This window comes from Vicugna pacos, chromosome 2, assembly GCF_048564905.1.
Source record: "Vicugna pacos chromosome 2, VicPac4, whole genome shotgun sequence".
In the NCBI taxonomy this organism is placed as follows: Eukaryota; Metazoa; Chordata; class Mammalia; order Artiodactyla; family Camelidae; genus Vicugna; species Vicugna pacos.
The window spans coordinates 21,391,683-21,418,896 of NC_132988.1; the positions used below are offsets into that span (position 1 = coordinate 21,391,683).

At 44.5% G+C, this 27,214-nt stretch overlaps 1 protein-coding gene across 1 annotated transcript in view; it reads left to right on the top strand.

The window, feature by feature from the left end:
* The window catches only part of RNF150 (ring finger protein 150), a 226,589-nt gene that overhangs the window by 173,106 nt on the left and 26,269 nt on the right, over positions 1-27,214 (top strand). The window contains exons 5-6 of the mRNA XM_015249494.3: positions 2,557-2,653; positions 9,222-9,432. Coding sequence (XP_015104980.2) covers positions 2,557-2,653; positions 9,222-9,432 — 308 coding nt within the window. The remainder of the gene's footprint in view (positions 1-2,556; positions 2,654-9,221; positions 9,433-27,214) is intronic.

Consider the following 27,214-nt stretch of genomic DNA (forward strand, 5'->3'; position numbering starts at 1 on the left):
TAAATTATCTAACTGCTCTATGGTGTCATTTAGGGTCTCTATTGCCTTATTGATTTTCTGTCCAAGATCTATTCTAGATGCTGGGGATGTAATAGTGGATTAGGCACATGAAGATTTTGCTCTTATAGAGGCTTACATTCTCATTGGAGGATGTAGATGTCCTCCAGAAAGTGACTATATCCCATTATATATTCTCAAGGAATTGGCTTATGTGATTATAGGGGCTGACAACTCTGAAATCTGTAGAGCAGGCATACAAACTGGAAATTCTGAGCCAGGGGCTAATGGTACTGTCTTAAGGCAGAATTTCTTCTTCCTCGGGGAAACTTCAGTTTTGTTTTTAAGGCCTTTCAACTGATTGGGGAAGACCCACCCAGATTATTTAGGATAACCTCCTTTATTTAAAGTCAACTGATTATAGATACTATTCACATCTACAAAATAGCCTAAATTAGCATTTGATTGAGTAAGTGGTATTGTAGCCTAGCCAAGTTGACACTTAAAACTAACCCTCACAGAGGAGATGTAAGAATGACCAGTGCAGGGAGAAAAATCACTTAGGGTGTAAGAGTAAGTACTGGCTTCTATGGGTGGGAGACTCAGGGAAGGCTTCTCTGTGTGAATAGATATATCCTCTTATCGATGAGGCAGATGAGATTTGGGGATACAAGGTGGCTTAAATAAGGCTAAACGACTTAAATGGCTAAAACAGCTATTGATTGGCCCTGCTGTCTTTCTGACTCCAGCATGTGTGCAGGAAACACAACAGACCCTGTCTACCAGGAATGGTCAAGGGGACCAGAATGTTCGGCATTTTTTTCCCAGGAGGAACACCAGTCAGCGAGCAAATTTAGACTAGGAACTTGTTCCTTGAATGTAGAGCCTGAACACAGAGAGGTCGATTCCAGCTTTGGGGTTGGGAGTGAAGGGGACACTTCATCCTGCTGCCCTGGGACCAGTCTTCTTCCAGCGCCCAGCTCAGGGCTTTTTGTGTGAGTGAGTCATTCTACTTACAGGACCCTACTTTTCCTCCCTCTCCTTCATGTGGACAATGTCTGTGCAGCCCTTGGGTCTGCGCTTTGGCACCTGTGAGGGGAAATTCCTCTGTGTACCCAAACTAGGATAGATCTCTCGGTTACAAGCCTCCCACCAACTCCGTGTTCTTCTAATGCAATACTTAGTACTGTTGTCATTAAGTCATTTATTTATATTTTATTAGTGCCTCCCTCTCCTGTTAAACTACCAAAGGGAAGGTGCCAAATCACTATCATGCTGATTCCCAGGGAGGAGCAGGGTTCTTGGCACATGTCACTTGTTGGACGGATGCATGGATAAAAGAACGAACGAGTGTGACATATACCTTCCAAGCAGTAAATCTGCAGGGACTTCTAAACAATCATCTGGAGACACGACACGTCCAGGTTGCTCCTCTCCTTTTCCTCATCCCGGTCTGAGCAGATCCCATCCATAGCTAATCCCATCCTTGGCACGTGGGTTCTTCTCAGTGTCAGTTTCAGAGGTAGCACTTCCTGAGCTCTTCTCTAATTTGGGGTGTCCTTTGTAAGCACTCGCACCTGAAGCCTTCTAACACAGAGAAAACTGTTAGAACTGTGAGAACAATAGAAGATGAGAGTGAGGGAACAGGAGGGAAGGATTCCAAGAATAGTGCACATTGAGGAGAGAGAGTCAGGCATGGGTGGTGTGCCCTAAGGATGCCCTGTTAAAAGACAGACAGTCCTCTTTCTTCTTGCCCCAGGCTGGAAATTCTGACTGCTTCTGCCTGTGGTCTGGAGTCTTGTCAGTGAGAAGACTCTGACTCGAGCAGTCCCTGATATCTCTGAGTGGGCTCTTGTGAGCCAAGTTGAGAGAAACCTCAGTTAGAAGTTCCCCCACCACACCTACCAAATGCCCCCCTTATCCTGCCACTCGGAGCGCGGTTCCTGCGGGCTGGCACGTGAGGATGGCAGTAATGCAAGCGCATCAGCTGTATAAACCGCAAAGCATACTTTTCACTCTGGCCTCTGATGTGACAACCAGCAGCCTGGCAACAGCCTAAAACGTCACTTGGGCTGTGAAATGCTTCCAGGAGCACTTCCACCCCTTTTGTGTGAGACCCCAAATATCAACAGAAATGGGGCTTTATTTTGCAGTTGTCTTCTGACTGTGGGAAAAGACATTTTGGATTGATTTAAAAGTTGCCACTCTCAGGTTATCCTGAAAGGTCTGTGCAAGTTTCCCCAAGTGCATTCTTTCCACTAAGAGATTCTTCCTATCGAGAAAGCAAGAAGTCTCTCTGTTTCTACAAACTTTACGTTTTCTGAAACTTGGAAGACTCAGGTGCAAATGATAGGGGACACTCCTGGGACCCAGACAGATTTTAGCTGTAGCACCACAGAGAACAGCAGAAGGCACGCCAGCCCAGGCGTTAGGAGTCAGAGGTCCGAGCCTTGCCTCTGCCACAAAGCAGCGTGTGACCTCGGACACGTCTCTGGGCTGTAGGGGACTAGGTGGCCACTGCAGTTACCGCCGCGCTAAGATGTGTGGTTCTCATTGCAGGCATCTTTTCCACAAGTCCTGTGTTGACCCCTGGCTCCTAGACCATCGCACCTGTCCCATGTGCAAGATGAACATTCTTAAAGCCCTAGGGATCCCGGTAAGCAAAGCACAGTCTACAGCATCGTAATGTCTGTCTTTCCCCGTTACCCGCAAAGCAGGGAGAAAATGTCATACCTGGATTTCCTGTGTCCCCTCAGTTCCATAGCAGTGGCGTCATCTGACGAGGCCGTAAGAGATCTCCCACGTCTGAAAACCCCTCTCACTTTTTCTCAGTCCGAGAACATCATGACCCTCCCACCATGTGCATCTTATTTGTCCGTGAGTTGAGATGCTGCCTGAGCAGCTCGTAGGCTTCTCTTCCAGGCTGCAGAGCACGAGAGCGGGTGGGACCCCGGCAGAGGCCTGACAGGCCGGCGGTCCACTGCTGACCTCCGGGTCCTCACCCTGCACTGTCATCAAGCAGACCTGCAGCCATACTTTCGGATAGCACCCACAATCACCCGAATTCCAGAGGAAGCAAGCTCTTCCCAACAATCGGAGGGGAGGCCAGCCGCTGGGAATCTGGCCCAGGGCCTCTGCTGAGCTCAGATCTCCGTGGAGAGCTGGAGCGAGCAGGAAACCAGAGCCAGAGCAGTGTAATTCTAGCGCTACCGTCAAGCTGGTGCCCCCAGTTATATGTTTTATAAAATTGAGTCTCTCCCCCGGTGCAGAGAATCTGTCCCACCCCACAGCAGCTGGCTGGCTTGGTGCTCTGGGGAAGGGCTTCCCTAGGACCATATCAAGTGAAGGCCACAGACTAGTGGTTGGGGAGCTACCAGCTGCTGGGGTGAGGGCAGGATGCTGGGCAGGTCCCCAGCTCCGAGGGCAGCACAGGGAGAGGTGAGGAAAACATAGGCGCCGTCTAGAAGCAGCTAGACACGCAGGATGCAGAGACCAGCCTCCCCTTTCCCCCCTCTGCTTTGCAGCCCCCTCCCTCTTGTCACTCCTCACTGCTAACGGCAGAGAATAAATAAAATTTTTAAAGTCCCAAGATGTCACTGAAGAAGAAAGGATCAGGTCAGATATCAAAGGCCTTCTTTAATGCCAAAAGGCTAATTATCCCAGGAATATCAGTGTCTCTGTTGGAGAGGGCACACCTGAAGCATCACAAAGCCCTGAATTGGCTGTGTGTCCTCCCCTGTACCAGCTACCTCCATGGCAGATGTATGCTGATTTTCCCAGTTGACACACCAAACACAGATCAACTTGTATGACTATAGCTTTGAGCTAGAATCTGAAAGGCAGTGCATTAAATTTTCAGATCAGAGTTGTAAATGCATAACACATTCAAGGTGAAAATCAGTGACAGTGAGCATGAAACATTAGTAAAAACCCAACATCTCCACCAGATACTGGCGACTTACAAAATTAAACTCAGCGTTCGCACGTTGCCCATTTCTGGCTCTAACTGGTTCTTACCAGGGAAGAGGGAAATGTATGCACGTGTGTGCTTGCATGTGTGTATGTGTGTCTTTGGTCTCCAAAATCTTCAGCATATTCACAGTTAAAGGTAGACAGTCACATCATTGGACCTAGTTCTTCTTGCTTAGGATATTTTCAAAGCTCCCAGTTATCATTCCCAGTGCTCCTTGGTCAGGAGAGTGGAGCAGACCATCCCCAGTGGTTAAATTTTGGACTAAGTAGTATTTGACTCCAGACTTTTCATGGGGAGGTGTAACTTCTCCATGTTGTAAAAAAAAAGACTCGAAAAGACAACCAGTAATTGTTTTAAGATAGAATTACTGTGTGGCCTTTTGGCTTATTTCCGAAATGAGTAGTAATATTTTAACTTTTAGTGGTTGGGTGTCCTGGCCATGGTTTGATGCCTGTCAAGTCTGGATAGGATTTTACTTGGCACACTTGACTTCCAGAAAAATAAACATCAGTAGCATCTCTGGATTTTGCCAAGGATTCTTAAAGCCCAGCAGAACGGGAACATAGGGCGCACCCGAGCTCCCCCCAGAGAACGGAACAGCCTCTGTGAAGAAGGCAGGCGTGTGTGCCGGTCCTCACAAAGCACCAGGGTGTGTGCCCGCCCTCCGTGCCCTCCGGAGGCTTTTCTGGTTTTGTCCCAGAGGATGACACTGAGTCTGGATCTGGGAGGAATTTTGGAAGTTCTGCTCCATCCTTTGCCGTCGGGTAGCACTATGCCTAAAGTACACCAAAGAGATGATGTTTTTGCTCCTTTCTTCTACATTTCCATGTAAATGGACAGGCTCCCAGCCTTCTCAATTAGAAAACGCTATCTGCAGCTAACTGAAACCCTTGCCTGGCAGCTTCAAGAAATTGTTTTACAGTTTTCCTAAACTCCTTTAACTCCATTTCTTCTTAATCAAAGAAGATTGGAAAGAGCCTGTCAGTCTCTCTGATGACTGGTGCCCCTTAGTCCTACATCTTTCAGAGAGCATTTCTTTACCTCCTTCTCAACATGCTGAATTCAGTAAATGTCTGCAGAATTGTAGCCCGTCAGAGGGTGAAGGATGCCAGTCCCAGAGTCGTGTTTATGAAATTCACACTGAATCCTCCTTTGAACAATGTCCACTCACCAAAGACTCGGTTGCAATCCTGATCCATTAGATTGTCCAAATACAGGGTTTTGTGTTTGACTTGGGTCTTTGTTTTGTCGTTTTTAACTGAGTGGCCTTGTGCCTGCCTGAGCTATAAGGCAAGTAAATATAAGTGGAAAGCTAAGACCTGGGGACATTTTCATTTTGCAAGTGGACTCCTCTAAAGTGAGCAAACAGTATGAGCATGGCTCCCAGACTGTGAAGTTCCCATTACAATGGTATCTTTTTCCATTTTATTTTGCCAAGAGAAATAAAATACTGAACTGGAAGGGGCGTGGGGAGTCCTTATTGTCAGAGTGTTTTCATCCCTGTATCTGCATTGAAGTGCTTCCCCGTCCTTTCTGTCCAGCCAGGTCCAGGGAAGTCTTTGTAGGATGACAGAACACATCAGTGAGCCCCCCTGTAGGGTACCATGTAACACGGTCTTTCTTATCCCGGCAAATACCTCCTCCTGCTGCTGTTGTCCTGGAATGAATAGGATGGTTGTTGTTGAGTAGACAGTCCTGTGCAGCCGGTGTGGTCACAAGCCCCTCACTATTTAGCAGTTGGTTTATTCGAGGCATTTACCCGCTGACCTGAATTTGAATCCCTATACGGTGTTCACTTATAAATGGGGTTTGACACCTCTTACTAAACATTATGACTGTAATTTCTCTTAGAGGGGTATAAATTGGGTTTCTTTTCAAAATATTATTCTACTTAATGAACCATTTCAAGTGGATATAAACTGTGAGGTTCTGTAAAGTTGGTCTATTAAATATTATATCTAAGCCAAATTATCCATGCCTGCTCCCACTAACAGTCTGAGTGAGCTAATTCACTTTTTCTCTTTTCTTCTCCCCATTCTGTGCAAGACGTTAACACTATTCCTCCTCGTCCACAAAGTCAAAGCGAACACCCTGCTTCAAAATTAATAAAGTAGTTTTTAAAGAGAATAAGAAAGAAAACAAGAACAATATCAACAAACAAAGTCAGCATTTTGAAAAAGATGTCAACTCTTAATATATATATGGTCACATTTAGATGCTTACGGCTGAGTGGACGACCAGCACAGCACCCTCACTGGGAAAGCCTCTCCTCCCTGACACCCACACACAATCGGTTCTGCTCACAAGAACATTTACACAGTTGTAGGAGAGCGAAGGAAATTATTTTTTCTTCCACCTTCCCAGGTTCTCCAGCTGGCCCCTGTAAATTAAACACCTACCAGACAGATTAACAAGAGAAAATCAAGCACACGTTTATTAACACATGCATCGTGCATACACATAGGAGCACTTGGTGATAAGTGACTCAAAGGGGTGGTTAGAACTTGAACTTGGGCTTACATAGCATCTTCAAAGAAGAGCAATAAACTTTTAGAGAAGGGACAAGACAAAGGGAAAGGACCTTGAGTTTCTAGGGCAGCAAACTGTAGGGAAGGTAAATGCATGAGGGAAAGCAGTGGCAGATAAGGGCACGTTAGTCAGGTTTGTTGTATGTTCCATTTTGGCATCAACTCTGGGTCTCTGGTGATAAGAATGTCCTTCCCTTCCTGGTACAGGGAAGGGGACAGCCTTACACATTTATTTCCTGCTTTTAGGCAAATTGAGGAAGGGCAGAGAGCATTTCTTTACCAACTTCTCAACTGTTTCAACTAACAATCCTTATGCCAACCTAGCAATATTTTAGGGTGGTATTTTCTGCCCCGCAGTGGCATGCCTTACCCCTGCACAGAAATTGAGTTTTTAAAGTATTCCCTCAACTCTACCCTTAATTGATCTAGGATCTGGGTAGATACTAACTTTCCCACGTTTTCAGAGCAGTAAACTGAGACTCATAAAATCTTCAAATCGACATTTACTGAGCACTTAATAATTATCAGGCACTATGTGAGGGCTTGCAGTTCAAGATCGATATACTTTAAAAAGCTTGTTCACTTTAAAAAGCTTGTTTCTCACTTGTATGTGGAATAGAAACAGAAAAGTGATTGGTAATTGCAGGGGATTGGGGGTAGGTGAAATGGGTGAAGGAGGTCAAAAGGCATAAACTCCCAGTTATAAAATAAGTAAGTCCTGGGGATTTAATGTACAACATAGTGACTATAGTTAAAACTGTATTGTGTATTTGAAAGTTGCTAAGAGAGTAGGTCTTAAAAGTTCTCATCACAAGAGTAGAACTTTTGTAACTAATAACTAAATTTATTGTGATGATCACTTTGCACTATATACGTATATCAAATCATTATGGTGTACACCTTAAAGTAATACAATATTCCATGCCAAGTATATTATCTCATTAAAACTAGGATTAAAAAAAAAAGCTTGTGGACTAGTAAAGTGAGATAAACACAGTAACAGATGACCATAACAGAGTGGGAGAGTGTGAAAAGAGTTACAGTGTCAAAGATGACTGCCTGAGAGGGAGCACCACTTAGAAAAGGGACATTTGGCCTGGGAATTGAGGGCTGATGAGGAGTTCACCAGCGTTGATGTGAGACCTTGGGATAGGAGAGGATAAGGGGAAGATGTCATCCCAAGTAGAGGAACAGCATACACTAAAGCACTGAGATAGGGCATAGATGGTGGATTCTGTGTGTTTCCAAAGGCTGAAGGGAGGGCCAGAAAAGGAGGCTAGGGTTAGACTGTCCAGTGCCTGTTTTTCTATACTACAGAGCTTATAATTCATTCTTTAGGAGAGAAAAAAAAGAATCATACATGTGTTTTTTAAAAAGAGTGCTCTGATGAGAAAGTGGAGAATGGGAGTATCCTGGGTTTAAAACCAGGGGAGATTAGGAGACTGGCAGGAGGGTGGGAAATGTACAAAACCTACTTGCCCATGTCCGATATCTCAATCGGTAAATTTGGTGGATCAGTCCTTCAGTGAGTTGACTTTTGACAACTCAGATTTCCATGAATTGGCTCACTGCTAATAGAGACAGAGAAGGCAGAGAGAAAAGAGAATACGGGGGAAGAGGGCATAAGCTGAATTTGAGGTTTTTGTGGGATGATGGAGAGACTTCCAACTGACTGTGGGAAACACAGATGTGGACTCAGGAGACTGATTTAAGAGGGGGAATCTAGGACAGGAGTCCAGCGGTTTGAATTTCTTGCCTTGTGTTCCCAATGAGCCCATGAATTGTAGATTTTCTCTTTTAATCAGCTTCGAACACAATGTAGTCATTGTGCTGTTAATTCAATAAATATCAACCCAGAACTCTCCTCACCTAATCCTGCCCACCCTGACCTGCCTCCTTTGGGAGTACAGAACTGTGTCACTGTCATCACTCGGGGCCATGTTGCTGTTCAGACTGGAACAAAAAAAAATTGGTTAATAGCTATTCTTAATACTTCTCAAGACCGTATCTCTCCACCACCACCTTTTTAAAATAATTTTTTTGAGTTCTGGTAAAGGCAGAACAACTGAAAATCATTTTTTAAAAGCTGCTTGTGGAAGAGATATCAATATCTTCAATGCCACTTCCAACAGCAGCACTAAGACCAAAGAGTAAAATTGCAAAGTCACCTTGTAAGAGAATAATCTAACAAAGCTGGCTGGCACAGCCTGCCTTGCAAAGCAGAGAGCACACCACCCCGCCACAACCCCGCCGCCCCTGCCCATTTCTTTATTGTTCGAGTGAAGGCATGACGAATATTTGAATGAAAGGGTCCTATAGTGGGTGGATAATTAGACACCCTAGTTTTGTGATTGCAAGATTTTAATTTAGAGGGTTTAACAAATGTATGATCAACTGCATGTTGATTGATAGTGATATTGATAAGGAGGAGCTATCATTATAAATAAATGTTATTCCCCCTACGTAACTATAGTAATGTATGGATGTTGCTACTGCTGGAATTAAAACCTTGTGTCTAGATCTAAATGGAACCTTTGGAAAGAAAATTTGGGAAGATGTTGTCATGTTAATTACAGGAACTATGTGTGAAATGTCTTTAAGTGGTTCAGGAAGAAAACAGTAAAGAACTTGGTCTTCCTTCGGGACAAAGTATCTATGCTGTAGCATCTCATCTCTCACTTGATGACGTACACTAAGAACAGGTCCTTTTGTGCTCCTGTCAGCCCAATGCCGACTGCCTAGACGACTTACCCACCGACTTCGAGGGATCTCTGGGAGGTCCGCCTACCAACCAGATCACAGGCGCAAGCGACACGACCGTAAACGAAAGTTCGGTCACTTTGGACCCTGCTGTCCGGACTGTGGGAGCCTTGCAGGTGGTCCAGGATACAGATGCCACCCCGCAGGAGGGAGAAATCATCTTTACTACCAACAGTAAGTTCCGCCTTACCATATTCAAGCGCCATCTTCCAAAGGGATGTTGCCTCATGGGAACTGGGAAAACACACTTTTCCTCTAGAAGAAATAAATAAATAAATAAAGGAATATAACATTGCCAGGCTAAACAGTCATACCTGACAGGCCTTGAGAAGCTCACTCCAGAGCCAGCAGGGCAGACAGCAGACCTAGCCCACACACTGATACCACGGCACTGCACACATCCCATGGTACCCGAAGCAGGCTGGGTAGTGGCTCTGGCCTCTGAGAGTGGAGGCAGGTGGGAAAAGCAAACTCAGGGGATGTGCAGTGGGGCTGGGATAGGGCACAACCCCAGTCACTCGTGTGCTTGTGTGTGTGTGTGTGCGCACATGCTTGAGCCTTCCCGAGTATGCACGTGGCTCTCTAGGCTGGTCTGGACCGCATGCAAGACGGCACTCGCCCCTGTTGCTACAGGACTCGGGTGCAAATGGCATCCCTTTAGATGGGCGATCCTGCAGTGCGATCTAAACCGCTGTACACAGTGACATATTAAAATGTCTTTGGGGTTTCTTCCCCATCTCTGGCATAGACTTGAACTAAGCACTGTTCCATTTGATGGTATTTATAAAATATTAAAATAGCTATGTTGGCAAACAACTGAAGCTAAGACCTAAAGTATTTACTCCACAGACTAACACGGGAGAGATGAAAGCTTCAGGAGTTCTAAGAGAATCAGCATGCAAATGAACTTAGGTTTCAGGTTAAAAGGGTAGATGGATATTACAGTTTTTAAATGAGGTGTATTTTTTCCCTTGATAAAAGTAACCTGTTCACTATAGAAAATTTGGAAACGCAGAAAAGCAGATGAAAGCGTATTGGGATAGTTCCTTTTACGTCAGCCTCTTTTTACATATTTGTAATGTTTATATAATACAAAAAATTATTCACACTGAAATTTAAAGATACATTTTTCTGATGAAGAAACATGACAGTCCTCAATGTTGAAAGACTGAAAGATGAAGAAAAGAATTTTTTTAAATGTAGAAGTCACTCACCCCACCACCCAGAAATAATCACTCCTAACATTTTGATCATCTTTTCTGATATGGTTGAGACAATAACCATAGGGGTGAACGTTCAGTGTTGTAACCACTGAAAGTTAGAACTTCTACAGGACCTTGACAGAGAGTAACTTCAAGAGGAACTAGGTGGTAAATATCTGCCCTCGCAGGGTTTATTAGTTCGGGATGGACATGAGTTTTAGGTGGACTTTTAGAGGCATAAGGACCTCGATATTGAAACATTGACCATTAAACATTAAAAAGATCCTTGAAGAGAGATTTTGATCCGTTTGTTTTGAAGGTCTGGAGTGGTACTGTACAATATGATGTAAGCCACAAAAGCAATTTTAGATTTTCAATAGCCACACTAAAATAAAAATAATAAGTTGGTCAAGTTCATTTTAATAATATATTTTATTTAACCTAATATATCTAAAATATTTCACCTTTTTTGATAGCAACTCTTCAAAATCTGGTGTGTATTCTATGCTTTGAGCACATCTCAGTTTAGACTAGCCCCATTTCAAGTGCTCAGAAGCCATGTGGGGCCAGTGGCTATCATATTGGAGAACACAGATTTAGAATTCTCATAATTTATAGATATAAAAACCTTAAAGATCATTTAATCTTTACAGTGATAAACTTCTGATTTTCACCATGAGAAAGTTGTGGCCCAGAGGAATAAGTGGCTGACTCAAGTCAAACAATTAAGTTCTCTTTTCTGAGAACAAGATTGTTCCATAATTTTTCCTTTTATTGGACATCTTCAGTTACCATCAGGTATATCACCATCGTGGCCTAAGTGAAGTTATTTTTAAAAGCCTGATAAAATTTTGCTAGCAGTTCAAAACCATTTAAGGCATGAGCCTTTTTTTGAGCCCATAAAAAAAACCAAATTAAAAGGGTCATATTTCTTGCAATAAAATAATTATTTAATTTTCAAGGGAAAATGTGCCATCTGTTAGCATCCTTATTCTGAAAAGTAGCTACGCACTTCACCCATCTCAGTAAAGCCCAGATGACAAATGAAAAGGCATAGTTTATGGGTTAAAATACATCCAAAAATGAAATGGGAAATTAAGATCTGTATCCATATAATTTATAATCCCAAATGGTTTTTGCTAAAATAGACTCAGAGAGTTTAGGTTCCTAGCAGGGATTCAGTAGATGTTTACCGAACAGCATGAGGTGAAAGGACTCAATTAAGCTTGAAGCGGGGAGCTTTTGCTCACAACAGAAGGAAAAATGCTAGGTAATTTCAAAGGATGGTCTTGGTAAAGATGAAGGCATGAGGCTGCATCTGCAGTCTGAAGACTGATGCTGTGTATCAATACGGCTGAAGATACCAATCCGTCTCTGAGTACAGAAACTGAATTTTTCCCAAATACTTTTCTTAGACCATTTCTGTCTTTTTTTTATTGAAGTATAGTTGATTTACAATGTTTCAGGTATATAGAAAAGTGATTCAGTTATACATACAAATTTTTCAGATTTTTTTCCATTACAGTTATTACAAGATATGGAATACATTCCCCTGTGCTGTACAGTAGGTCCTTGTTGTTTGTCTATTTTATATATAGGAATGTGTATCTGTTAATCCCAGATTTCCAGCTTATCCCTCCCCCAACTTTGGTAACCGTAAGTTTGTTTTGTGTGTCTGAGTCTATTTCTGTTTTGTAAATAAGTTCATTTGTATCACTTTTAGGCTCCACATATGAGTGATATCATACAATATTTGAGACTGTTGATTTCTGATTTTACACACTATTCCAAACATGGTCATTTTGATTAGATGTTAATGGTTTATACTACTAACCAAATGGCTGTAGATTCCTTAAGGGGAAAATTATCTGCTCTATACAGGTTTGTAAATTGCCTAGTGCCCTAACTCAAATAAATAGTCCATAAGTGAACAAACACTGATGCATGAATAAATGAGTGAAAAGATTCAAGTTCTTATCAACATCATTGTAACCAACTTTCTAACGCTATTGAAAAAAAAACTCGGCTAGAAAAGGAAGTATAGTTGGGGTCCAGTCTTGCTACAAATCACAAATAACCCACTAGACATTGGACCTGACTTTTTTCTACATTATCCTTTCCTACCTCACATCTACAAATCCAAGAAACTACTAGAAAATGAAAAAATAACAGTAGCTAACACGTACACAGCACCCACTATGTCCCGGCACCCTTTTAACTGTTTACATCTGTTATCTCACAGCAACCCTATGAGGTAAATATTATTTTTAACCTCATTTGACTGATGCAGAAACAGCAGCACGGAGAGATTAAAGTAACTGACCCGAGGTCATGAGCTCATGACAGGTGGAGCTGGAATTCTAAGTTCATCCAGGAGAATGAACAAGGGGAGAAAATGAACACAGTTCTCGTTTCATTTTTTTTACTCTTTTCCTCCATTTTTCTAAAGTTCTCTGAAAGTTCAAAAATGTGTTTAGCTTCAATTCGCATCCTCATCCCTACCTCTGTTCTTCCTTTCCCGGCAAATAGCATTGGTGCAGAGGCAGTGAAGTGCACGTAGAAGTCATTTCAGCACTCAAGGGGGAAACGCATAGAACAGATTGCCTGTAGAGTGAAGATTGAAAAGTGTAGAGGGAAAATCTGGCATTAAAGGATCAGCTTCAGCTTCCAGGAGAAGGAAAAAAAGAAAAACATTTACAAAGGAAATCCAAACTGGTTGCCAGTCTGACGTTTGGGAGAAAGACATTCTTGTATGCACATCTTTAATGTTTCTGACATCCCAGCTTTTCTAGCCTCTCACGGCAGCCCCACATCACACAGTGTTTCTCCTCCACCTGGCGCAAGGGGTCATTTGCATGTGTGCCTAGATGTCACTCATCGATTTTTACCTGCATGCGTGATGGCACCAAAACCATACTCTGCCCTCTGACTCCCCAGGCCCAGGCTGTGGCTTCTTGGATTAGCTTCAGCAGGGAAAAAAGTTCCTTAGGACCAAAGGAGAACCCAGCTAGAGAAACAGCCCTGTGTATTTGGAGACTCCAGACAGGAGCTAGAGAAAGACACAAGAGGAGAAGGCTGTATTACTCCTTTCCAAAAACATTCCGCACCATTCCACATCTTCTCAAGAGGGTCTGAAACCTTCCCTTTGTTTTTCAAGGAAGTTGTTGACACCCGCGTCCATTCCCTTCACTGACTCATCACACAAGTCCTCCAGCACTGCCTCTAGATCATTCCCCGCTTGCCACTCGTCCCACCTCAGACTATGAGGAACCAGCCCTCAGCCCATGGGGTGGGTGGGCGGAGAGAGCTGGGAGCTAGAAAGAGATGTGGAGATGGGCAGAATCAAGGCCTGCCCCCATGCGTCCTGAGGAGCACGTGGCAGGATGGGTTTGGCTGGGAGCCCTGGTCTTCAGACCTCACAGAAGGAAGCAGTACACGTGAGTTGTTATGTAGGCTAATGGGCGAGAACTCGGCCAGTCGAATTGAAACCTGGTGTGGGTGTCCCCTGGGAGACTTGCTATCCACTCTGATCCTGTGTCATGTAACTATCGTGTTGAACAAACATGATCTGTGATGTATGCAAAATGCATCTTTATTCTTGCTGCTCTGCCCTAACCGTACTGAGTGGGTGTGATAGCCCTCTGCCCCAGGATGAAAATTCCAGGAGGAATTTTCTGCTCACCCTTAGGTAACAGTTCCAACAGTCCTTTTAGGTCCCAGACATAGACAAAAGGATTGTTCCTCGGCAGGGCCCTTCCCCTTGCCATCCCCGTGGCTCAGGACAGGTGGGCCTCCCTTCATGGCTTCCTCACGAGGCCTCCTGCAGCCCCTGCGCATCCAGCAGTCCGTTTGCAGCCTCTGTCTGCTGAGGTGCCCTTACCCCTCCCAGAAGAGCCCAAGTTGAGCCCAGTTCTGCTCGCTCCCCACATGGCCACCTCTGGGACACTCAGGCATCACCTGTCCTGACGGCTCTTTCCAGGACAGCAGCTGTTTCCAGCTCTGCCCCCACGCAGGCCATCGGCCTCCTCTCTCCAGGCTTCCGGCAGGCAGGAGACCCAAGTCCACAGTCTGCATTAACTTTTCTAAGGCCTGAGTCAGCTCTCCCTGGGAGTGCCACCCACAGGGAGCATAGTTCAGAATCTCCTCAGTGATGGAGAGGGGAGGGGGTGTTTCCTTTGCAGGAACCCCTCGCTGGACGTGGGCTTTGGAGGTAGTAGCCCTTCCCCACCCCTTTTTCTAGAGGAACAGAATTTAGCATGACAGTCCTCTCTCCACAATCTCATTACCAATTTCCCCACCTTTCTCTCCCTCTCTCGCCTTTTTATTGCCTTAAGCTGGGTGATGGGGTCTGGAATCATAAAGGAGGTACCCTCACATCCATTACATCCAGCACTGGGGTGGGGAGCCCAGGGGCGTGGAGGTAGGAGAGGCTGTCTCATGGTCTCACACTTCTTTGCTACCCGTAGCTCTTCTGTAGAAAATGAGGCAGGAAAGAGTCCCCTGAGAGCAAAAGAATTAGTTCCTGGATGTCTTGGTGACTTTCGCCAGAGGACAATTTCTTGGCTGACATGGCCACTAAACTACAGTCCCTTTTCTGCAAACCTGGATTTATGTCAACCTTTTGGGAACAAAAATATGCTCACACTCTTCAAAATGCGCTCATAAGACAAAAATAAGTATTAAAGCACAGCTGAAACTACAGCCCAGAACAAAAGCCATTTTCAGCAGAAGGTCGTGAACAGCTATCAGTGCAATCAGCAGGGGCTCTCCAGGGACACGCACTACACGCTCATTATTGGCAAAGCACGACCAGAGAGTTCGTTCAGAGACTTGTGCGTACTTTCTGGAATGGGTCGCTTTCTCTTCCTTGAGGAACTCGGTATAAACCTCTCTGGAGGGTCTTCATTCCTAAAGACACATTCTCTTCAAATTAGGCCAGAAACGACCTCCGTTCTTGTGTATTTTAAGTTCTGTGTTTGTTATTTAGGGAGCCATCGAGGAAGCATTCAGAACATCTACATTCAGAAGTTTTAAATGCCTCTAGGCTTGCTGCCCTGACCACAGCCTGACCTGAGAGGGAGTGTGTGTATTCAAGACTTGTCCGGGGAACCCGGTGTTGAACCTCGGGGTCAAGGCAGTGGAGGGGAAACAGGAAGGTTGGCATTAACATCCCATTTCTGTTTCTAATGTGCAACTACACTTTGCTCCATTTGCAAAGCAGCAATATCCGTGTTTTAACGTGACTGCAAAATACACTGGTGCATCCAGAAATATCCACCTCTAGAGAAAGCATTGCAGTGTTGATGAGAAAGGACAAGAATGAGTAGCCACGTCTGTGCAGTTTTTTGACTTGCATCAAAGCCTGAACTGGCCAAGTAGCTCCCTTTGGCTGTGGCTAAGCCTGCTGGCTGGAACTAGCAACGAGAAGGCTCTCCCTTGGTACCCATAAGATTCACATTAGCCCTGGAAAAATGATTACTCTGATTTGTGAGCATGTTCCATTGTGGCAGACAATAGAATCAGCCAACCATTTAGGATTTTAAACCCCGCTGTCGGCCGCCCTTCAGGAAATATTTTAGCCATGGTGAATTACTTCTATACACAACGAAGCATTTGCAAATGGTGATACTGCTCCCCACGATCATCTCCGTTGTCTCGTGAGGTGCCAGGTCCCTGGAGGAACTTGCTCTCTTTGTTTCAAAGCCTTCCACTCACTAGCTCGATGATGGCTTCAAGAGACAAACAGCTGTTCTGAAAAGCAAAGATCTATGTGATCAGCACATGCCTTCCTCAGCAAGTGTCCCAGGTGGCAACAAGCCAATCCACGAGCCACTGGGTTTTTTTGCGATGACATTCCTCCTCGGTTAAAATCGCTTGCCAACCTACGAAAGCCCAGTCAGGACCAGACCTAGGGTTTTCCTGTCTTGTGGGTCTGATGCCTTTGATAAGAGAGTCCTAAGGATCTGCCTATGAGAGAATTAATCAATTTAAACCACAGATATATTGCCTGTGGCTCACTCAGCCTGGGCATGACACACGCCATCCACTCAGAAGAAACTTGTCTTCCTCAAATGAAGTAGCCCAGCCAGCAGACTAAATCCATCCATCACTGGGAGATTGTCTCATGTTCTGAGTGACTCACTGAGAGCACCACCTCCAGTTTGATCAGTTCCTCCCTGTGCTGTCTCGCTTTTGAAAAGTGTCGAGGCCCAGCAGCTGTTCCAAAAGTGAGCTGGGGAAAGGGCTGTTGAGCAGACCTGCGCTTTACCAGATATTGATACGCTGAACCTAGATCTCAGCAGGGAAGTGGCAGCCGATGGCAGGAAACATGATTGGCAGGTCAGCTCTTTTTCAATGTTTGAACAGCATCGAATGCAAATAAGATAATGTTTCTCTTTGCATTTCCATTCTGAAGCACGTCATGGGGGAGTTCCATCACTCAGAGATTAAGAAAGCAGGAACAGCTAAACATGCCCTTTGGATAACATAAGAATGACTCTGAAAGTTCAGAAAGTCAGGGTTCCATAAGTCAAAATACTTCAGTGGTTCAGGAAAAAAAAAACAACTGTAACTCCCAGAACATCACTGGAGCTACTTGAGGTAAGATGACACAGAGGAAGCACCACTAGCCAGAAACAAAAAATTGAGGCCTTAGGTCTGATTTGGCCTCCAATGATCTTGGGCCAGTCACTTACCCTCTCTCTGCACTTTCATTTCCTCAATTGTCAGATGCAGCACTGGTACCAGCTGTTCATTTCTAAGCCCCTTTCCAGTTTCATGACTCCATACTTCAAGTTAGAATCCCTCTCTTGGTGTTCTTCTGAGTCTCACCAGGAAAGGCTCGGGCAAGACCTTGCATCCTCACTCACAAGCCCTTCCTGATACCCTTCTCCTTCCGGCACCGCTGAGCCATCCTCTCGAGAAAGGCTGTCCTTGCTCTCCCTCACTGAGCGTCCTCTGAGACCGTAGAGGGTCGCTGTGAGACTGCAGCATCTTCTCAGTCTCTGGCACATCAGATCTTACCTTCACATAAAATGATGGGAGGGAAGACAGGTGGGTGTAGGTGGCCGGAACAGCAACACAACCCCAGCTCAGATTCCTTCTAGGGTCCCCGTGCTCAGTGGACCCTGCACTCAGACCATCACGGCCTCCTGCTCACGGCAAGCTCTTAAGCAGTAGTCACTTGGTCCTTCTGCAGCCCTGGGCGTGGATTTAACAATAACAGCTGTGGTTGATGCCCTCAACAGGCAGATGGCATGTCACGTAAACAAAAATTTCATGCAGAGCAACCCTTTTTCATTCTGTTTTCAGTATTAATGCTAGACGGTGGGCAAACAACGCTTAGAAAAAGGCACTGTATTTCTTCAGTAGAGACTGATGTCGGTGTTTGCATGTCTGTATTTATGTGTTTACATGTATGTGAATACACAGTGTGATGTTTAATCCCAAGTCTAGACATGTTTTTTGCATGTTCATAATGCTTTTTGTAATATAGTAAATACCACACATGTCATCTCATTTTCTCTTCTCGGGGAGGTAGTATACAACTACATGACATCATTTGGAATGGACATTATCTCTGCTTCATTAAGTGAGGGCACTGAGGCAGAAGTAGCTCTTTCAGAGTTGTTGCTCTCAGACTAAGGAAGAAAGCCCATCTCACTGGACCCCATTTCCGGGGTGGTCCACACTCCATGTGAACCCATCCGTGTATCTGTCACATAATTTCAAAGGAAATTAGTGATCATCACCCAAGAATAGCTCCAGTCCATCTAACTATTTTGGAACTAATTCTGTTTTACATGTCACCAAATTATTTAAGCTCCAGATGTTTTATTAAGGATTTAGTTGAACTGTTTCACAAGTCGAATGCTAAAAAGTGACTTGTTCTCTGTCTTTATGACTCTGAAGTGATGATGCAAAAAAATATTTTGTAAAGAACTTTTAGTTTAATAGTTCGTCTCCATCTGTCATTAAAGCAAAAGGAATAAGAAATCTTGATGTCATCTTTCAAGGATTTGAGGCTGGCTCTCTTCTGGCAGAAAGAAATAAATTCATTGACTAATCATTCTTCCTAAGATCTCAAAGCATACTTCACCCATACTATCTTGTTCTGTCTTCCTAACAGTCCTGCACAGTAGAAACAAACAGTAACATCCAGGGGGAGGGTATAGCTCAGTGGTAGAGTGCATGCCTAGCATGCATGAGGTCCTAGGTTCAATCCCCAGTACTCCACTTAATGACAACAATAAAAAATTAAATTAATAAACCTAATTATTACCCCCCCCAAAAAATAATAACATCCACCAAGTCCCTGCCTCAGCCCAATTGTCTCTCCAGTATTTCACCACATGGTTAAACTGGTTCCCTATCAAGATATTCCAGAAAAAACTCACTTGTTTCAAATCAGTAGCAAATCAATAGTACAGAGTTAGAAATTGAATCAAAGCCCGTATGAGAAGACTTAAAACTCAAGGGCATCAGGAAAACTGGTCTTGATAAAGGAATCACCTAGAAACTGTGCAAGATTTCTGTCTCTCCATGACAGTTTGAACCCACAGGTTTTATCTGCTGCCCCACAAAGTCCCACCAAAGGGTTCATAAAAGGTATAAACCTACATGGACACTAAAGACAGAGAAAAGATTGCAGCAAATTTTGGAAGATAAATGAGTGGAAATTCACTTAGTGAAGTGGGGAAAGTTGAAATCTAAGTGCCTTCTAAGGGAGAAGCCAATGAAAAGCTAGCAGGTTTGCAGTTAGCTCAGGGTCTAGGGCACCAGGTACCAGGGAAGGCTGTGAGACGCAGTGGTGCTCACGAGATTAGGTGACAGACTGGGTTAAGAGCATTTAGGTCCCCTAGATGGCCTCCCCTATCCAGAGCAGCCTGGTTGTTGCCTCAGGCCCTTTCTAAGGTCTCCTCCCTAGTTGGCGAGCCTCATAGTGCCTCATGCGCAAATATGAATGGAGGGCAGGGATGGCTAGATAACTGCAAGAAGCCATGAAATCTGAGAGAGAGAACATAGCAAATAAAACTAAACTCCAAGGAAACCAAGATAATTCAGAGAGCAGAATTCTGTAAATTGTCATTTGTGTCCTTACAGAGATATGGAATAATATTGCATCCATGGAAAAGAAACAGATGATAGAAATTTTCCAAGAATGAGAAAGAGCTCTTGGAAATTAAAAAAACAGAGCCGAGTGAAAATTTCCATAGAATGATGGAAAGATAAAATAACTTTGTCTTGTTACACTATGTTCTTGATGTGAAATAAAAATTGAAAAAAAATTAATTTGATTTAAAAATGAAGTTTAAAAATAAGGAAAAGCAAAAACGGTCAATTAACATGCCGTTGAAGACTTAATCCATTTATTCATCACACAGTCTGTATTAGCAGCCCTCTCACAAAACATGCTTTTCACTCGAGTGAAAAATGACGGCCTCGCATGGCGTACTTGGCTTCAAAAAATGTGTTTGGTACCAAACTTTTTTAAGTGTTTCCTTTTTGCATGCTTATGTTTGCAACACAACATTTGTGTCGTATTTGCAGTAAGTCAGTGTTTTGTGACTTCAGTTTTTTCAGTGAATGTATTTCTCAGTGGTCAAGCCAATAAGCTTGGGGTTACCTCTGTTTTTGTCATTCTGTTGCCTTCCACAGGCAAATAGTCACCGTCTCACATTCATTCTGCTTTTTAAATACCTCTCCCTGTGCCGTTTCCCCCTGCACTGCTGTAATTCGAGACCTCATCATCTCCGACCTTGGTTTTCCCCACGGGCTGTTGGCTGCCGTTTCTCTCTCCGTTTCAAGCCTTACCAGCCTCCAGACTGTCCTCATCCTGCTTCCTAGATAATCCTCTATAGAAACCTCATCCTAGTGCGGTTTTGCTCGAAACATTTTTATCAGCCATGGGTTAAAATCTCAAGCTAGCTAATCTAAACAAATCATTAAGCACGTGGCCTCTGCATCTCTCCCCCTGATTTTTTTTTGCCACTCCCAGCTGGCCGGCTTTACACGGGAGCATTTCTAAGCCGCTGGTGGTTCCAGACACACTGCCTGCCCCCAGCTCCTCTCCCTCCAGCTGCCAAGTTGTGCGTATCCTTCAGGCACATCTCATCTGCTGTGTTCTCTGAGATGCCTTCTCTGCTGCTCCCAGCAGAATCTGGTGATGCTTCTAGAAACTCTCCTTTCAAACGATTACCTCTGTTACTGTTTCTTGAGAAAGTGTCTATCACCCCACTAATCTTAGCGGGGTGATTTGAAGGGTGGCTTTTCGACTTCATGTTCCAAAACCCAACACTGTTTATGGCTACAGTCAGACTCAATAACATTGGTTGAATATATGAATGAATATGCTGAATTTTAAAGGAAACCAGCATTAGCACTAGTTAGAAGTGGAAGAGACCGTATTCAAATATATCTTTGTGTTCTGTGTGCTTATGAGAAGCATAGGTGTATATTCTGCCAAGGACATTCAGGCTGGACCAAAGCACCCACAGTTGAGCCTCCTGTAGCCAGTTCCTCTGGGACAACACTGTGACCCCACCCCCATGTGACAGGGAGCACAGATGCTAAACTGGTCCCTCGTCAGGAGGCAGGAGGAAGACTAATGCCTTGTAGAAATGGATTGGTGATTTATTATTTATCATTATTGATATGGGACTACACAGCAGAAACGGGAGATGAAAAGCAGCAGAGGGAGACGAAGTGGCAGAAAATGCAGCAGAGGGAAATGTGATGGAGAAAGACTCCGATGCCTGACTGTGCATCACTTCTGCAGATGCTCTGGGGATGCCGTAAACCCTAGTGCCCAGGAACCCGTGCAGCTTAAATGAAGCTCCTCATTTTTGGCTTTATACAATCGGCACTACTCTTCTTACTTCATGTGAACTCATGGTGGGTGAAGATGACCCTACTGAGAGGTAACGGAGGCTTAGGAAAATCAGTTGTCCTTTGCGTCGGGTAGATCAGGGCTCAAATCCTGGCTGTTCAATGACTTAGCTGTGGTCAACGAATTCTCTCCCGGGGCTTCAATCTCCTTGTCTTTAAAACTGTCCAAACAGAATCCGCCTCACAGGTTTGTGGTGAGCAGGAAAGGAATCAGTGCGTATCCAGCTGCTGGTTCAGTGCCTGGCCCTCCATAAATCATGAACACTACCTCCTTCCCTACCCTGTGCACCACCTCCCCAGGAGAACGCACATTGGAAGGACTCATCACAGGTACCTTTCGGTGCACTGGAAATGTCTTGGAATACCTGCAAACCCCCTTTCTCTGGTAGACTCCAAGGCCAGTGGCTCTAGGTTGTACCCTCATTCATTTGCCTGTGGAGATGGAAACTAATGTTACCTTGCTCTTCGTCAATGACTGGAATTACTTTACTCCCTGAGCCAGAACTCCATGCTCGCTTTTAGTTACTTATCTTTTCCATTAATTGACCACTTGAGGACTACTGAGTTACAATCTATGATCTTTATTACCATGGTCTCATATAAAACGACGACTGTCTTTATAGCGCCATTTACAGAGACAAACCTCTCAGATTATCAGCAGCATCACCAGGCAGCCCATCAATCAGTCAGTCAACCCATTGGTGTCAGTTCCTAGAAAGTCAGAATCACGTCTTTCCACACGTGGCTCCGTGTTGGTTACATTCAGCAGACAGCAGCCCTTGTGGTAATCTTAGAGAGTGTTTTGAGCATACAGATCGACAAACAAGTGATCTATGGATAAACTTGTAAGTTCGGATTTGCCAAGTCTTGGTGTGCTTTTTGTGTTCATAAATGAAACCTTGGGGAACAACTCAGGGCAAAAATTTTGGAAGTACCCATTGATATAAAACTCCAAGTTTTCAGCTCATGGATCCCACACCCCCACAAAGACAATCCAGTAGGAGACCTTTTAAAATACAGACGTATCCGGGGTGGGGCTATAGCTCAGGGGTAGAGAGTGTTCTTGACGTGCACGAGGTCCTGGGTTCAATCCCCAGTGCCTCCGTTAAGGGAAAAAAAATTAAATAAAAGTTTTTAAATATTTTTTAAAAATTAAAATAAAATGCAGAACTATCTATCTAACTCACTGACTTCATTTGGGGTGGGCCTTACTGCACTTCCTCCTGTGGAGGGGAAAATTTGCAAGTAAACTTCTAAAGAAAAGAAAATATATGGTGGTTAAGTGACTGAGCCCAGCTCTCCTCCCCAGCTCCATCCAGGACACAGGAGTGGTGATCGGCTAGGTCTGGATAAGCCAGAACGCCAGGATGGGGATCTATCCTTCCTCCTCTCCGGAGGCTTCCCAAGCAGCACACACCAGGACACCAGGGTGAGAAGCAAACCAGGTTCCCTGTGCACACAGCGTGCACACATACACGCACGTGGCCTCACACATGTCTATGTGCACGCACACATCCACCACCAATCCCCGGGGCATTGGTTCTTCACCCAAACCACTAGGAAATAGATCTCTAGGGATTCCCGGAAATTATTCTAGGCCAAGGGAGCAAAGCGATGTCATATGTGACTCCTTCTGCCTACAGATGGGCTGGGTTTGGCCCTGAGAATGTTTCTGATAACGTTCAGTGAGTAGGCAGCATTTAAGTATATCAGGGGTTTCCATAACAATCTGAATTTCTGACTCGGAAAGTGTTGGAAGCAACGGCAATCTTGGATCTCATTCCCTGATGATGGCCATTGGCTGGATCTGAGTTGTAGCAGCCCCAGGACAAGGCATGCCGTCTGCAGTTCACCACAGCTCTGCAACCCCAAAAGTAGGGACGGAGCGACAATCTCGGGGCAACTGTACTTCCTTCATAGGCACCGATGTCTCAGGGACAATCACTGTTTTGAATTGTCCTGTCAGGTCTCATTAAAATAATACCTTTTGGTACAATCACCCAGGCCGATCATGTGTGTGCCTATTAAGCAGCGACATCCACAGTTAACATTCACCCTGGTAACTGATGTTCACAGCACGGAGGAGCGATGAGTAGATTTGTAGACTAACATTCCATCAGATTTCTTTTTTGTCAGACACATCTTTCATTTATATAAATGCTTATGCCTTAATCAGAGCTGTCAGCACAAGAGGGTACTGGCTGCACTAAAACTCCTGCTGGGCAGCAGCAACGGTGGAATGAATTTTTTAAGGAAAAATTATACCAGAATAATACTGCAGCTGTTATTTAAATGAGTTCATTAGAAAATTGCATTTGAAAGTCCAAGTTTAAGCAGAAACACAGTGGGTTAAAAAGCTTGTCTTCTCTGTTATCAAGCTGAAGAAAATCTGTGCAGTAGGATAAACAACCTCTTGCATCATGGGCACACACGTGTTGTCTGTAGGAACATGCACGTGTGGGCACATACTGCATTCCAAGGCCAGATGTGCACCTGCCTGCACACACAGACACATGCATACACACACGTTCATACCTGCGTGTCGTGTGTCATGTGCAGAGTGTCTCACGCGGTGCTTACACACACATACACGTCTCTGTATTCAGGTGATGCACCTGCACACACGCACACCTGTATACGACTCAGTACTGTCCACTTTCTGTCACAGTAGTTAACCACTTCTCAGCAGGGACAATTGAAGTTCCTGGTCATGACTCTCAATGTATTACTCCTAAAAATGAAACTTTGGTTCCAGCTTCACTTGTCAGAAAGGGAACCACTCCTCAAACAAACGTGTACATCATTTTGTTTCTTGAAGAGTCCTAAAGGCTGTCTAATATCTGGGAAGAGGACATGTGCCCCTACATGTAAAGCAGTTCCTAGTCTGAGGAATAGTGATTCCTCATACCTGTGCCCTGCAATAGAACGATGCATTGTACAGCCAGGTCACAGTTGCAGGTGCTTGTGTCCACACTGAGTGTCCCCTTCAGACTGTGACACATCGGGGACATGACTGAATGGGAAAGCTGCTGGAAAGTGAAAGGTGGGTCTTGATTATACAGCAGAGAGAGGTTTTGAAATTTTCTGTCCCTAATTTATACCCCTGAAAATAAGGTGAGTTCTCAGCAGTAGAGCCAAGCCAAGGCCTGGCCCTGCCACCTGCTGCCTGTGGACCCGTGGGCTCAACCTGTCTGCGCCTCCATTTCTCACCTGTAAAATGGAGTCATGAGAACACCTACCTCACAGGGTTAAATGTAATAAAAACTCCTTAGAAAAGCCCCTGGTTCATTAACAGCTTCCAAAAAAAAGTCCTCTTATTATCAGACAGAGGAAGAGGGAGAGGGAACTCAGACCTTATTAAGTATATACCATGCACCAAGGATTTTTTTGTATATATATTTGTATTAACATATAGTCAGTTTACAGTGTTGTGTCAGTTTCTGGCGTACAGCACAATGCTTCAGTCATACATGAACACACATATATTCGTTTTCATATTCTTTTTCACCATAAGTTACTACTTGCAGAGAACTTTATGTATCTGATTTACCCTTTACAATTACCATCACTCTTTTACCTACAAGAAACTGAAGTGGAGAGCAGGCCAAGACCCTCTTCAAAAGTCATCCGTTGAGTAGGTGTCAGGCTGGGATGAGGGCTCTTGTCCCTCTCCAAAGCCCAGGGTCTTTCCCACACACTGAAATTTGTCAAGTGTAGTCTGAACTCCTGCTTGGGCTGTAACTACCATGCAGACACTGGGCTCCATCCTAGGTATACTAAACCACAATTTTCAGGGGTGACTGAGAACAGTCCTCCTTATCAGGCTTCCTATGCAGGTTTTTCTGAAAACCAGAGCTGGAAAACATGTGCCACTCCCCCAGAATGTCCGCCCAAGGAGGACAAAACCTGGACGACTCCCACATCTTAAATGTCGTCTTACCCCAACAGCCCATTTAAATGTTGTCTGTACCTACCCCGATAATCAGTTTTATTCAGGGCTACTGGAATTGGAACATTCCCTTCAATCCAACTAACTTCACCTCTTTCTTGCCGACTGAGCTTTGAGAATTTCCCAACTGAACGCCTGAGGGTGGTTTTGTATGACTGGTCCCTGGGTGGGTCCTTCTTCACAGACCCCACACTGTCTCTCGATGCCTGCGATAAAGATGACCACTGGTCCCTGGGACGCTGATCCCAAGGCCAAAAGGAAGTCCATAGAAAATACAAGTACATTTTTATTCAGTCCTGCCTTGTTTGTGATCTTGATGGAAGGTTAGCCCTGGAAGCCAGCATCGCTCCATGGGACAGAGGCCACTGTCTTTTTATTGTTATAGTAATCCCTCCCTTGCTCGTGAAAACTTGTGCACCTGACATGTAACCTGCACGCTGTGATGTAGGCATTCAATTACTTTGTAAGCATAAGCAGTAAGTCCAGAATCGCCCACTGGCGAAAGGAACTGTTTTCTGTAGAGAAAATGCTTTCACAGTCTGAGATATTAAAGCAAGTCCTTGATCCAGTAGAGCCAAAGATGAATTTGAAAAGAATCACAATTGGTTTTCTCAGATATATAATTTTACTGAGGAAAGAGGTCTTTAGTGTCAAAATTAACTGCTAAATGGGAAAGAATCAGGCAACAAGTTACATTTTATAGTTCCTTTGGGTTCCTGGCAGCTAAGATCTGCAAAATAGCACTAATTAGTTGGTGGCGGCTAAGCGGCATTAACTTCCACCAAAGATAAAGTGTAGAAATTATGTTGGGGGAGCTTAACACTTGGGAGGGAGGTAATAATGGTAGGAACTCTGTCTTTCTTTGCTTTTCTTTTTTCTGTCTTGATAAACAATGAAAAGTTTGCAACCGTGACTTAACCCTCATGGTGTAGATCGCTAATTTCTTTGAGTCAAATATGTTTTTATTCTCCGAGACATGTTGTTGGGACTTTGCTTTTACAGTTATCATGTCTGTGCTTACAATCTGCTCGTCTTCCGCTTCCCAGGCTCCCTCGGTGCCTGCATAGGCATCCCTTCTCCCCCTAGAGAAGCCCTAGCTCCATAAATGCAGCTGGCAAAAAGGAAACATTCTGATGCTGGAATTAAAGTCAATGTTTTCAGGAGAAAATATTCAGTCTCAGAAATCCCAACCAGCGCTCACTGTGTCCCCACTCACCCCCCTGCCCCCCGCCCCCTGCCCCCATTCCTCTCTAGGAGATTTTCTCTTAGGGAGCGTGGAAGAAAACCAAAGGCAACCTGGGACTCACCGGGTTAAGGCACAGGATCAGCAGAGGAAAGGACCCTCACTGCTTTTTGCCAGGCTTATGGCTCCGAGGGATGAGAGCTGCCCTCCCTGGGACTTCCCTGGAATTGAAGATGCTCCCATGAGACCTGTGGAGACTCAGCTCCGCACCAGATGAGCGAGTTATACGTGATTTGGGGGCTCATGGATTTTTCACCGCTCTGCTCCATATTTACCATTATTGACAAAGCATCCCACATTACAGGAGACAGAGGCTGCTGTTCCTCTGTAGCAAGGTAACAGAAAATACTTGTAAGTAGGAAGAACAGGGGAAAAAAAGGAACATTGAAGACTACATGGTAGGACCTCTCCCAGGATAGAACACCTCCTGTTTGGGATGTAGGCTATTCTCCTGGCTGCAGATTCTTTTAAAATACAAGTTCAAAATGTTCATTGGCCGTGTGCTACTGGGAAACATGGACAAAGTGCTTAACACAGCACACAGCCACCAAAGGGAGTCAGGCGGGAGCTCTGGCCCAGACAAGTATGTAAACCAGCTGTGGAATAAAAAAAGAGAGTGAGGGGGAGTACATTATAAACATCAATAATCATTCCAAAGAGCAGCAGCATGATTCT